Raw genomic sequence first — 14,308 nt, forward strand, 5'->3', positions numbered from 1 at the left:
TACTAGAAAATGGAAAAGTAGAGAGACTGGCAAGTTTTCCCTGTTTAAGCTCACCAGGACCCATTCCCGGTAGTAGTCAAAACCCTGGGATACCTTAAAAAAGAACAGAGACCACTAGCCAAGAGAACAGGAGGTTTGTAATGACTGCATGAATCCCTCACTCACAGTCAAACAGTGTCCTGAGCCAAACCTCACTCAGCAAAATTGTCTCAAAGATTTTTATAAGCTATAAATTTACAATAACTTCCAGGGAAGTTAAAATGTCTTCCTAAAAATGGCACTGGAAGTAGAAAATAAAGGTATAAAATAAAGTTATCCTTTCTCTTTGCCCTTTAGCAAATAACTACATCTCAAAGAAGTAAAATAGTTTTCCACAAAGGTGGAATATAAATAATAAATAAATAGTTCCCACTGCAATCTTTATAAAACCATTCAAGTTGGCCCTTCAGACAGTACGTGTTTCTAGTGAGGTAGCCCAAAGGCAAATAAATTGTCAAAGCCATTAGGTTTTTACAGAAGATCAAAAATTAAAACTACATTTGTAATGGTAGCAGGTGATCCCAGATCCAGCTCCCTCCCCAAACAATAATGCACATGCAGATGGCAGGCAGAGGGAAGCGGAGGGACACAGCTTGCTGCTCTGACCTTGACCCAGTGCTCTGAGGGTTCTCTCATCTTATTCTGCTTTTGTGAGCAGATCATCGTTCATGGTCTTTAGTGAGTGTCCATAAGCTGTTAAGCATCTGAGTTTTGCTAAAGTTCTGTTACCCGTATCAAACTTTAAAAACTCTAAATGTGTATGCCAGAGACAGAGAAAAGTATACTTCCTCTACTTTTTCTACTTAAGATGCAGTGGAAAATGAGGAAGAAAATTTGGTCCAAGTTCTAGAGATGTGTGAAAGGAAGCAGTGAAGTAAAGCCAGTCTGCAAATGTGAGACCATTCACAGCAATCTTGCCTGGGAGAGCTCCCTCAAGTGAGTGGGCAAGAGAAGAGAATCATCCAGTCACTGTGTGACCTAGTGTAGTTGGTAGGATTAACCACATTATTCATTCAACAGTATCTCTGATCCAATCTTGAAATTTCCACATTCAGAATTGTGCCTCTGGCCTTTTAAAAGGAGTCACCAATTCTACAGTAAAACCTTCACAGATGTAGATATTACACAAAATGCATTTAACACAGCATCTGGCACATTCAACAAATGTTAGCTCTGAAATCAGATTAACTGAGGGGACAAAAAGTGCTTCTGAGGAGAACTTCTTTAATTACTATAGGCTATTCAATTCTAATTAACATGTTAGTTCAAAATACAAACAATTGCTGCTTGGAAAAATATTTATTTTCATCAGTGGGATAAAAATCTTTGCAAAGGTTTTGTTGTGCATCTGTTAGTAATAGTACAGAAGAAAACCTAAGCCCACGGCTGTATATGATTCAGCGAGCAACAGTCAGGCGCTAAGAGATGTGGTTCTGGGATCTGTCTGCTGCTCACAAGATGAGTGCAGCTGTCATGTCGCAGGGTTCCGGGCAGGCGTGTCCCCAAGCCCTCGTGGCTCCCTGCTTCCCGAGAGTGAAGAGGGGAGCAGACATCCTGGTCTCCACTGTCCCAGTGGTGACATACACTGCAGTGTCCACCTTCGTCTGCATGTTTCTCTATCCCAGTGAATACACCGACTTCAGGGCCAGCAGAGTAACAGCAGCTCACCAGCCACCCCTTTCCAGGCCACATAGACACTCAAAAATGTACCCCCTCACCACATGGTCTAACAAAGTCACTTCTAACTTTAAAATTCTATCAGAAGTAGCATTTTCGTTGTTTTAATCACTGTAACTCTCATAATTGTCCTTATTTCAACCAAAGAAAAGGCAGCTAAGCCTCCAGAATATCAAAGCTTCCGTGTGCCGGCTGGAATTTGAGGCGTCCGCAAGCGTTACTTGAAGAGTTTGATTTAATCCTTAATGATAACCTCTGTGCTACCCACCTGATTACTAAAACAAAAATGAAATGAGTTATCCTGGGTAGAATTGTAAATAATTTTTTACTTTGACCATGAATTCTCTAAGTGGATAGGATTTAGAGAAAAATGGAAGAGGATATTCAAAGAAGCACTTGAGAAATGAAACCTAAATGTTTTATCACTTGTGTACTTATTTATGCCATATAAAAATAATTTTTTAATGGGAGTGAGTTGGGTAAAATGTGATTAATACAGGATGCCTTTGCGACATAGCAAAGCAGGATACCACAGCTTGAGTGCCATTTGTGCTTTGAAGTTGTTTTCCTCTCAGCTCTTGTGGGTGGTCTAAGATCAGAGAGCTGGGGCATCTTCAGTGTCAGAGAACTGATATTAATTCTCATATTCTTGCTTGGCCCAGCCTTTTGAAAAAATAATTTGAAATTACTTTCATTATGGTATATTAATTTTTAAAAGGCTATGGTAGTTAACTTTTAAACTGTTATCCCTTATAGATGAAAAATAACATACTTCAGGTCTCTGAAAGCCCTATTTGGATCTTTAAATATAAATGCCATCCCCTTTTTAACTATACTCATGCCTCCCATCAAAATCACTTAACACTAGAAATTATTTTCTAAAGCAGGAGCACAACACATATTTCAACTCCCACACAATAACACTGCAAAATTTGGTAACATCTGCATATTTTCTTTACTAATTGCAGTGTTAGTCTGAAGTTAATTATATGAAACTGATTTTTTTCCCAAGCCCAACTTTTATATATCACATTTAGTTTAATTGGTACTTTGAATAATAGTTTTTTAGCTAGAGCATATTGTTTGATGTTGCTAATGAAATGATTTTAATGTTCAGCTCTGCTATTATGAGAAATCTTATTTTGTCTTATATTTTTAAATATAATTCTCCATTGTAGCACACTAATTAACCCGATAACTACTTTTCGTATTTTGAATCTTCAGTATAGCATTATATAAAAGCACTGCAATAAATAAGAGGAGATACTCTTTTTATAATGCAGTTACATGGGAATCCTTAAATTACAACATATTTTTGTGCTAGTGTTGCTTAATAATATTTTTGCATTCACCATTCTTTTGTGCCAAGCATAGTGCCACACACTTAGTAAATTCATCTTGCTACTGTTAATAATAAAGCCAATATGATCTTTATATCACTTATAGGCCTGTTTAGAAAAACTTGAGACAACATGAAGTTTAACAGAGTTTATCTGGGCAAAGACTGATTCATGAATCAGGAAGCACCAAAACCAAAAGAAGATTATGGGTTTCACTGTAGCAGCCTGAGCACCGAGCTTTTATAGGCTGAATATGGAAGCAAAGTTTAAAACAAAAAAAAAGAAACTACTTGATTGGCTAGAGCTAGGTGTTTGTCTTAACTATGTTTCACCCAGTGAGAGGTCCCAAGTAATAGAACCAATCAGGCTATCTATGATTGGCTGAAGCTTCATTCGGAATTATCAGTTACAAGGAATGCTTCCACCTAAATTTCTGTTTGCTTGCTTGAGGGTTCCAGGTGCAGAAACAACCCTAGGTTGATGGCCGCCTGCTTATTTTGCTTTAACAGGCCCTGCAGTGTTAAATGGAGTGGCAAGGTAACAGAAAGTCTACATCTCTAATATTTTAAACATGAAACTAACATCATTTAGAGTCATCCAGTTCAACAGATATTTATTAAATCATATCTGTGTAGGCTTAGGACCATGCTATACCTATGTGGGCAAAGGGAGAAAAAAAATAATTGAAAGACTCAATTGTTGCCCTGTAGGAGGTTATAACTAGTTAGGGGATTGGGGAGGGGGGAGGTAACTAACAAGACCCCATGAACAATTTTCTTTCAGTTGTATATTGTATGGCATTATTCTCCACATTGTGTTGAATGTTACAAACTATAAGATGTTAGAGCAAAGAAAACTCAGTGTAGTTTAGGATCATTTTAAGAGGCTTTATGGTACAGGTGGAACCTGAACTGGACATTGAAAAATTAATTAAGATTTGGAAACGTGGATAATAGGACGTTTCTGGTGGGAGCAACAGTGTGAGCAAAGACTCAGAAGCAAGACTAATCTTTGGAGTGTTCAGAAAACAATGGGACCTTCCAGGGCAGCTCAAAGAGTTTATATCAGGGAGCACTGGGAGATCCTGTTGGATGTATATTATAAAGTCATAGAGGGCTAGGAATGTCAGGATGAAGCATTTGTACTTGAAAGTCAAGGACATACCTTCCCTAGCAGAAACCCTGCCTTATAGTCCTCATTTGGGGACAGGTATTATATCTAGGGTCATAAGTAGGTATCAGTGAATCTTCTAACGGAGATGTGAATAGCTTAACCCAAATGCAGTGGCAAGGATTTGGACAAATCCTGGTATGATCAAACTGGAGCTTCAGAAAAAATACCCAGTTACTGTTATGAAGAATGGATTAACACAGGGTGAAGCCAGGTTTAGATGCACCCTTCAAAAATAATTTTGACACATAAGGAGTAAATTAATAGGGGCTTAGGCAAAGAGCATAATTGGGAACACTGAGAGGAATGAAAACATATGAAAAATAACTCCAAGAAAGAAATAGAAATTAACAGTGACTCTGAGATTTTAAACCTGAGTAAAGAAGGCAACAGTGGTTCCATGGAGAGAAATACAAGAGTTGGGAAAGGAAATTATACATGAAGACTTCAGAATGTCCTGATTTCCTTTTTTCAGTCAAGTAAAGCTTGGCTGGAAACAATATTCACAGCATATGGCCAGCAGCCACCATACTGAATAATTTGGACCTACACTAAATTTCACAGAGAGTTTGGAGTGAAGTTTATTTTTTCCTTGGCTTCTGGAACATCAGGGTTTTAGAGTAGCTCCTGAGAGATTCAATAATTGAAGCACTACCTTGTGATTAAGTGCTGGTAGACATATGCTGAAACTTTGGGAGGGAAAACACTTTGGGTTTTGGATGGATGTCCACTGAGTGGACATCAGTGTTTCAGTTTATAGGAAGGTTACATCTAAGTAATGCATGTGATGAAATGTTTTCTCCACATTAGAGCTTTCTTCTTATTAGATTTTTTTTTCAGTATGTGTTCATGGAGTACAAGTGCTATCTTGCTACATTGATGTATTGCATTGTGGTGAAGTCATATCCTTCAGTGCATCCATCACTGGAGCAACACACATGGTACCCACCAAGAAACCTCCCATCCTCCCTCTTTGCCCCCCAACTCTCTGAGTCTCCATCATCCATCATTCCACACTCTGCTTCCATGTGTACACATTATTTAACTCCTACTTATAAGTGAGAACATGCAGTATTTGTCTTTTTGTGTCTGGGCTATTTCACTTAAAGTAATGGCCTCCAATTCTATCTATGTTGCTACAAAAGACATGATTTTATTCTTTTTTATGACTGAATAGTATTTCATTGTGTATATTTACCACATTTCTTTATCCAATCTGTTACTGGCCTCTGAGTGGAGATTTTTCCAAGTTCTTGGTGTTTGTCACAGGAAAGAATTTCAGGATGTACCACATAAGCCAAGCGAGCAAAAGCTTTATTGAAAGCAAAAGTACACCCTGAGGGAGGAGAGTGGGCAGGCTCAAAAAGAACAGCTGCACTGAGAGGAAGTGTTTTAGATCTTTTGTAGTCTTACTAATTGGGGGGAGGGATATTCAAGGCCACAGGGTTGGCTTTTACTGAGGATTTGGGTAGTAATTCCTAGAATTGGGTTCTGTCCCATTTTCATACTTTATATAGTAGGTTTGGAACTGTCATGGTGATTTCAAGGGCAGAGAAAATTTAAAACCACAATGTAAATGATGTCGTAATTAGCCAAAGTTCATGTTAGGTGGCAGAAATAGCTGACAGGTTGGTTCTTGCCTGTGGTTATCAGCACCTCTAGTTAACTTCTGCTTGAGGGTTGTTTACTTTAACACCTGCCCCCAATCTTCAAGCCCCTGCATCCAGTCTCAGCCCTGTCTCCCACTCTGACAAATCCTCTGTTGATGGACACTTAGGTTGATTCCAAATCTTTGCTATTGTGAATAGGGCTGCAGTAAAACATACAAGCGCAGTTATCTGTTTTACCTTTTTTATGTATTATGTACTAGGGTAGATACCTGGTACTGGGATTGCTGGATCATGTGATAGTTCTATTTTTAGTTCTTTGAGAAATATGCATTCTGTTTTCCATAGAGGTTGCACTAGTTTGCATTCCCACTAACAGCATATGGGAGTTCCCTTTTCTCCACATCCTCTCGAATATCTGTTATTTTTTTGTCTTTTTAGTAATAGCCATTCTGACTGGTATAAGATGATATCTTGTGGTTTTCATTTGCATTTCTCTGATAATTAGATATTATCTTCCAATAAGTTCATGTCACTAAGACAGATAAAATAGGTTATATAGATTATTGATCAAAACAAGTTAAAATAGCAATGCTTAGTTTAAAAAAAAAGTCAAATGAGAAGTTTAATAAGAACCATTTATTTAACAATTACTATGTGTCAGAAACTATCTTAAGTGTTTTATATCACTTTTTGATTTAATTAGCAAATAATTCCATGAAATACATATTTTTATTATCCTCATTTTCCAGATGAAAAAACTGGCCAGGGAGGCTAAGTAAATTGCCTAAGATTATGCATAGTTAGGAAGGGATAGAGCCAAGTTCAGAATTAGGTCTAGTGTGATTCTGAAGCCCTTATTCTTAGCTGTCACACTGTGCTTGTCTCTTCTGGCTTCAGTGATGAGACAAGATCATTGTGAATTTTACCAGACCTTTCAGGACTCCACCCACAAAAGATATGATCTCTGTCATGTGTGAAGAAATAATGTTTCATTTATAAAATATGCCACTGAATGTTCAGCAGCCTGTGTTTTGACATCGCTGGCAGTGAATATCGATACCTTTATTTGTTGAACTGGGCTCAGTGCTGTAATAAATTTCTAGAAGCTGCATATAAACATTATAATCCTTTTGTTGCCTTGATGAACTTATTGTCACCCAAATGATCCATGAACATCCCAAACTTAGGTTGGGAATGTGGAAAATTAGTTTACAATTGTTTTAGGAAAAATCCAGGTATTAGCAAAAAATTCTGAGATTCCAAATGCTGTTAAAAACAATAACAACACAAAGTATACCTTTTAAAAATCTATACACTGAATAAAATTTAAACATAAATACATGACATCTAAATTTGTATGTACATGATGGTTTGTATGCGTCTATTTCTAACTAAACTTCTGTTTGTTTAATAGGCACAAAATGCATGCTAAAGAACTAAAATTTTATTTTTTCTTCCTCTGTAAAACTAATGAAAAATTGTTTCTTTTGTCTTCTCACAGCTGAATTTTTATTCCTCTTGTGGGGTGTTTATCTCTGCTATGCAGTGCGGACAGTCCCATCGGCATTTCATGAGCCACGCTACATGGCCGTTGCAGTCCACAATGAGCTCATTATCTCTGCTATATTCCATACAATTAGGCAAGTGATCTGTAGAGCTAGCAATAACTATTTTATTTCTCTGATGTGTTGCAATTTAAATGGCAAAATTGGATAAGATACATATTATAGAAAGACTTAAGGAAGATAGTATTTTATAAATTGACTAATTGTTAGAGAAATGACAAGTAAATAGGTTTTTTTCTTAATTCTGTTCTTAGTTTCTTCTGATATGTTGTTTATTGCCCTCATTTATTTTGAAGGTTAACTCAATGTTATTGTATTATCCTAAACCACTTATGGCAATGTAATTGAATATTTATTATACGTAACACTTATTATGAAGGTATAAAGCAATATGTGCATACGTTATAAAGCAGATACAGATAACTCATCTATGTTTTCATTCATGTTCAATATGCTAGTTTATATGTTGAAAGTCTTAATATTCAAATAGGCAACTTACATGTGTGAATTCCAAAAAAAAAACCTACTTCAATCTGACGATTGGTTTATTGTGTGCAATAGGGTTTTGTTATCATCACACACTTAGAAATGAATTTCTGAAATAGAAATGTATAGCTTGGCACTCTGTTTTGTGATTGTCCCATGTATCTCTATAGCAGATGAGTTCAAAGGAGGAAGAAAGTGGCTTATGATGAAGTTAACAAAATGGAACAAGTATGACTTCTGAGAAATTTTCCATGACTCATATTTGAAAATGAAGTGAAAATCTCAGGGCAGAACTGAAAAAAAAAAAAAAAAGAATCCTATCATTTGAAAAGCAACAAAAAGATGTCATTCAACTATTTGGCAGATGTTGAAAGTTAGGACTTAAGAATGTAATTAGAAGTTTTGAGTATGTGTATTTGCCCTCAGTGGAAAGAGGGAATCCTGCTTCTTTGGCTTCATTCATTTCTTGGCCGTCAGATGTCCCTGGCGATCAGTGGGAATGGGAGTAGGGCGGGGGCAGAAGGCTGTGGCCCTGGGGAAGTGTCACAGGACCCTGATCATATGTCACTGGAGTCAACAGTCTGCAGATGCTATCTTGCACCATCAGGAAGAGATGATGCCATAGAGCAGTTGGGCCTCAGGCACAGCCTACACTTTTTAAACTTTTAAGTAAGAAAAGAAGGTATATATGGTCTGACAATCTTGGAAACTCCATCAAGAGGCCAGGAATCAAGGGAATTGGCCTTCTAGCTTTGCCTTGTCCTCTCTCAAAAGAGAGTGGAGAGAGAGAGAGAGAAAAGATTAGTAGACAGAGGAAAGATAAGAATTGAGGAAAGATAAGAATGAGATTTAAACAAAGGAAGGAATATTTTTTCAGCTACTCAGACTAGAGTTCTAGGAACTGAGAAGGGGGTGCCCTTGGTCCACAGTGTCTTGAGCACCAAAGAACACTTGGTCCTGGTACCATAGCTCCAAAAGCCTTGACACTTTTCCCAGATTGTATTCCAAGAAAAGCAATGTTTTTGCTTGTTTCCAGAATATCAAGCACATGTGTTTCAAGATCTAACAAATGTGCTTTTTTGTGACCAGTTACAAGTTAAATGTTGTATTAAACCAACTAGAATTGCAAACCTATAAGAAGGCCTCTTACAGATGAGTTTAAATGCCTTCTGTGGTCACAATGTGACTATGTAGTACAAAGGGTTGTCCACTTTTGTTCTGCAGTAAACTGCTAGATTTCTTAGAAGCAAATTAATTCACCACGTAATTATGTTCAAAGATTTAATAAATATTTATCCTTTTCTACCTTAAGATTTACTCTATTTAGTTTCCATTATTAAATTTCTTTTTTCAATAGATTTCAAACTCTAAACTGGCCTAGGTCCTTTCAGAAGTAGGCATTGTAAATTATTTTAAAATGAATTTCTTAAAAAGTTTAATAATGGTCAGGTGGTACAGTGGCTCATGCCTGTAATCCCAGCACTAGGTCATTACAGAAAAATCCTAAAATGATAAAGAAAAAAATAAATACACTCTCTAATCGAACCACCCAAAGATAAGCACTGTTAATGTATTATTTTATCACATTTGGATGTTTTTTATATGTGTATATATATTTATGATACACTGCATTTTATAGCTTCCTTTTTGGAGTGTCACAGTGCAAATTAGCATGCTGAGAAGTTCTACTGTAAGGAACCCTACTTTAACTTTGTTTAAGCAGCATTTTACAAAGTTAATTGACCATGGAATCCTCCCAACCCTCACTTTACATCTGATATACAACAGCCGTGCTTCAGAAAATACTGTTTTCGTACTGATTCAAGAGGACAGGAGATAGATACTGATTGAAAACGGCTTTCCTACTTCACTTTAAATCTTTCCTACAAAGCCCTGAAGGACCCATCCACCTTGCCAGAAGAGTCACATAAGTAGGAGCTGGGTTCATGCAGACACGCGCTCTGACTGGACGGCTCACGTTGAACCTGACGGATTTGGTGTTGTGTAGACATGACATACTCACAAGATCAGCTTTCTTCCGAACAACCGTGTAGAATCCTATCAGTTTTGAACAGGGAGAACTTCCATTGGTAGCAGGGTGACCCAGAAAGACTTTTGACAGGCTTAGATATTTTCATAGATAAGCCTAACTAAAGCTGAACAAGAAGCCCTACATCTTAAGTTCCAAATTTGACCTCCTGTATCTTTCTACCTAGACCAGATTGGATCAGATGGTAGTATATTGGCTACAAAGAATCATAGAATATATTAGCTGCTTTCCCTTAGAAATTTAATTTGTATGGCCATAAAGGACCAAGGAATAGAATTATAGTGTAACACAGTAAAATCTGCAGAACACTGATATTAGGGGAATGGATAGGGAGCAAGTAATAGGCAATAATAATTAAAGAAATCGGACACATACAATATCTTATTTATATGGACTCAATTCATACATGCTATAGTTCAAACATTTACAAATCTAAGAATAAGAAGCAGTAACATAGTAATTTAAATCAGTTGGATCCATGTTGGTAATTTCTTCCTTGAATGAAATAATATTAAATAAGGATTCTAACATCAGAAAAGATATTCTGTATCAATATAGCATGTGTTATTTCTTGTCTGCTTAAAATATATAATTATACATACATATATAAATGAAAAACTTGTACATTATATACAGATTTACCTTCATTCATACCAAATTATCACATTGCAAAAAAATAATGTCAAAGGATTAAGTCTAGAAGGATAAAAAATGCAGAGTAATTTTTCCTAGTCTAGTCTAATCCTTTACTTACTTTTAGTGCTAAGCATAAACCAAGCCTCTGGGAATGTACAAGATTTTTAAAAGTGTGCTTTATTTTTAACCTCAGTTTTCAAATATTTTATACTCCTGGCTTTTAGACCTATTTTTAAAAAGAGGAAATACTCCTTAAAAATAAAGCTTTGAAAGTACTGCAAAAATCAATTTTTCTCCAGGTATTTCTAGTCAGAACTGCAACCTAAAATAAACTGGCAGTAATGTACAATTGATTAATTTGGAGGTAATTGATGTCTGTATATTTCAAAGGTTTTCTTTATTGGAAGAGTCAGTATTTTAATTTAAAATATATGTAACCATTTTCCTTCTAGATATTGCGATGCTAGCTTAAAGTTTACTTGTATTGGCATTTGAGATAAGAATTCCCAGGACATGAGAATCCTTTTAGACTGCAAAATGCAGCTTCTTTAATGTATCTTTCTGCCCCAGGACTGGCAGTGACTTCCAGGAGGTTGGGATTGTATCATTTTTCCAGGGTACATTATATGTTATTTATATGCCTCAGAGACTGGAACTTGTTAATGAGTGTGATGATCCTCTTATTAATAAACTGCTTTAAAAAATCTCACCTGACCCAGGAAAACAGGTTATGTCAAAAGTATCTCATCCCTGAACAAAGTGAATATTCAGTGACATTCAAGACACGTGTAAGGCCACTTTTCTCACAGAGGCTTTAGAGCAGACGGTAATCCAGCAAATCCTTTCTAAGGACCTGTAAACTATCTGAGCATTCCTTGCTCCCTGCATGTCATCAGTCTCTTTTGTTTACATCTTCAGACAAGGGAAATAACTCTCCACATCGAGCTTCCATTTTGGCTTGATGTCCTTGGGGGAGTGGGGTGGAGTTGAAAATAAGAAAGAAATCCCACTGATGACAATTTTGTTTTAAATATCAGTAATATTAATTTACTTTGTAAGTTTGTCACGAATATGGTACAATACAGATATAAAAATTAGTTTCCTCCCTTTTTAGCCCTTTATATGTTTGTTTCATGATTATGGTATCATGAGCATTTTCTTAGGATGTTAACTTTTCAAATTTGATGATGGATATCATTGAAACAAAATTCTAATCCTCTAATTCCATAAATGGTAAAATCTCATATTTAACTTTCATGGATAAACAATGGATGGGGCCTTTATGAAAGCAATCCCTGGTTTCTGCATAAGGATGAATATTTAAAATGTGGGCTTTGGTTTGTACATGCACCTATTGATTTATAAAAATATTCCAAAATTACTAGAGTAGACCTCAGTACTGAATTTCTCCTCACTGTGTTTCCTGCAGTTCCATCCTGGAACACAACTTTATAAATTCCTCAGTAAGATAAGATTTTAAATACTAAATTTTAAATTATTTGAGACAATTTGATAATTTAGAAAAATTTATTTTAAGAGTGCATTTTATAAACCATTAGTATATTCATTTTATTCATTAAATTGTTTACTATTTAAACCTTTGGGATCTTTCACAAAGACAGATAACTATCCACTTTTTTTCTTAATTCTAATTATTGTTTTTTAAATAAAGAATATTAGAATCATGAGTTATGTGGATGTATCTTGTAACCCAAATTTGCCTGAAACCACCAGTTTGTAACTTACTCTTTTTGTGAATTCACATGTATTTACTGTTTTGTGGAGTACACTTACACACAAAGTAATAATCTTGGGAACTATTATGCTATCTTTCTTACTGTTATTAATCTAAATAGATAGTAAAGAGTTCGTATTTTATACACCCAATTAAGGTTACTTAGACCCTTATTCTTCTGTGATGAAAATATGTGCCATAGAAACAGCAATACAATTTCTTTTTTCTCTTTCTTTTCTTTAAATACAGTGAGGAAAAGAGTTTCCAAGTATCCTAGTGTTTTAAGTACCGATCCTAATCTTGGATTGCTAACTCAGTGAATTCTCATTTCAGATTTGTTCTTGCCTCCAGACTTCAGTCTGATTGGATGTTGATGCTGTATTTTGCACATACTCATTTGACTGTGACAGTCACCATTGGGTTGCTTTTGATTCCAAAGGTATTCTTCTAATGTTATTTTTTTCCTTGCGAGACAATTATTTTAAATGAGCATGGAGTTGTTTCTCCTACAGACAAAAGGAATATGGAAATTTGCATAACACACTAAAAGATTTTTAAAGCTCCCTCCTTAGGAAACTGGGTGTCTGTTTTCAAATATCTTAAATAATTTTTAAATGCCTTTTTAAATCACAGGTGATGGGTTTTAAAATTACGGTACTTTTCAGTCCTTTCGCAAACATTTTGATGTCTACATATGTTTTAATTATCATGGGTTCAAGGTGGCTTTCATTGTAGCTATAACATCAAGATCATTTTTTAAAAGAACTATCCTAAGAATCATCTTATTTGGGTTCATATTCAGAGAAGTGTTGTGTTTGAAACATTAAGATAATTTTTATGTAAATAGAAATAAATAATTATAATATTACATATAGAAGAATCTTGATAATGATAGATTCTGACAAAGGCTTATCCAGGCAGCATAATGAAGTAAGGAAAAACGGGCCAGGACTCAGACCACAGGGATTCGGGACTCACGCCCCGAAATTAGCTGTGTAACGTAATGTGGCTCTAGCCAAGACTTTGGATCTCTCTGAGTTTCAATTTCCTCATCTGTGACATGACAGTAAGGCTGCTTGGAGTTTTGGGGAAAAACATATTACACAAATTGTAGTATTACCATTATTTTCCTCTTTTATACATAGAGAAACACAATATTAGAACACCATATATCTTCTAAGTGCCATGCAATATAATGTTAGCACAGCTGAAACCAGAATTGTGATTTCTTGTCTTTCACTCCAGGCTTTCCCTCAACTCTCACAATTAACCAAAACATTGAGATTCAGCTTGAATGAAAAGGCCAAATGGTTGTAAACAGAACAAAATACCTATTTTATTCCCCACTTGAATTACATCAACTAGCTATAGTTTTCATAGATCAATCTGTTACTGCAGTTTTTCTTAACAATTTTAATACTGTGTATAATATGATTACACATGTATTAGATGGAGTTATTCTCAGACTATTCATTCAATGAATTGCTATTGAGCTCCAAAGAGAATTGAAAACATTTGTTCATACAAAAAACTTGTACATGAGTGTTCATAGCAACCTTATTCATAATACCTAAAAGGTAGAAATAACCTAAATGTCCACCAATTGATAAATGTATAAACAAAATGTGGTATATCCATACAAAGGAATATTTGTCAATTAAAAGGAATGAAGTTCTGGTACATGCTGTAACTTGAACAAATCTTGGAAACTTTATGCCAACTGAAAAAACCAGACACAAAAGGCTGCACATTGTATTATTCCTTTTATGTGAAATGTCCAGAATATTCAAATCTGTAGAGACAAAGTATATTAATGGTTGCCACAGGCAGGAAGAAGGAGGAATAGAAGTAACTGTTTAGTGGGTTCAAGGTTTCTTTTTGGGGTGATGAAAATATTCTGGAATTAAACAGTGGTGATGGTTGCATGACCTTGTGAATATGCTAACAACACTGAATTATACACTTTAAAATTGTAAATTTTATAGTATGAATGTGAATTC

At 35.6% G+C, this 14,308-nt stretch overlaps 1 protein-coding gene across 1 annotated transcript in view; it reads left to right on the top strand.

Annotated features, from left to right (window-relative positions):
* GPR158 (G protein-coupled receptor 158) overlaps nucleotides 1-14,308 on the top strand; it is a 352,568-nt gene that overhangs the window by 331,033 nt on the left and 7,227 nt on the right. Inside the window, exons 8-9 of the mRNA XM_045535100.1 lie at nucleotides 7,338-7,476; nucleotides 12,642-12,747. Coding sequence (XP_045391056.1) covers nucleotides 7,338-7,476; nucleotides 12,642-12,747 — 245 coding nt within the window. The remainder of the gene's footprint in view (nucleotides 1-7,337; nucleotides 7,477-12,641; nucleotides 12,748-14,308) is intronic.

The sequence above is a fragment of the Lemur catta genome, chromosome 1 (assembly GCF_020740605.2).
Source record: "Lemur catta isolate mLemCat1 chromosome 1, mLemCat1.pri, whole genome shotgun sequence".
Lineage (NCBI taxonomy): Eukaryota > Metazoa > Chordata > Mammalia > Primates > Lemuridae > Lemur > Lemur catta.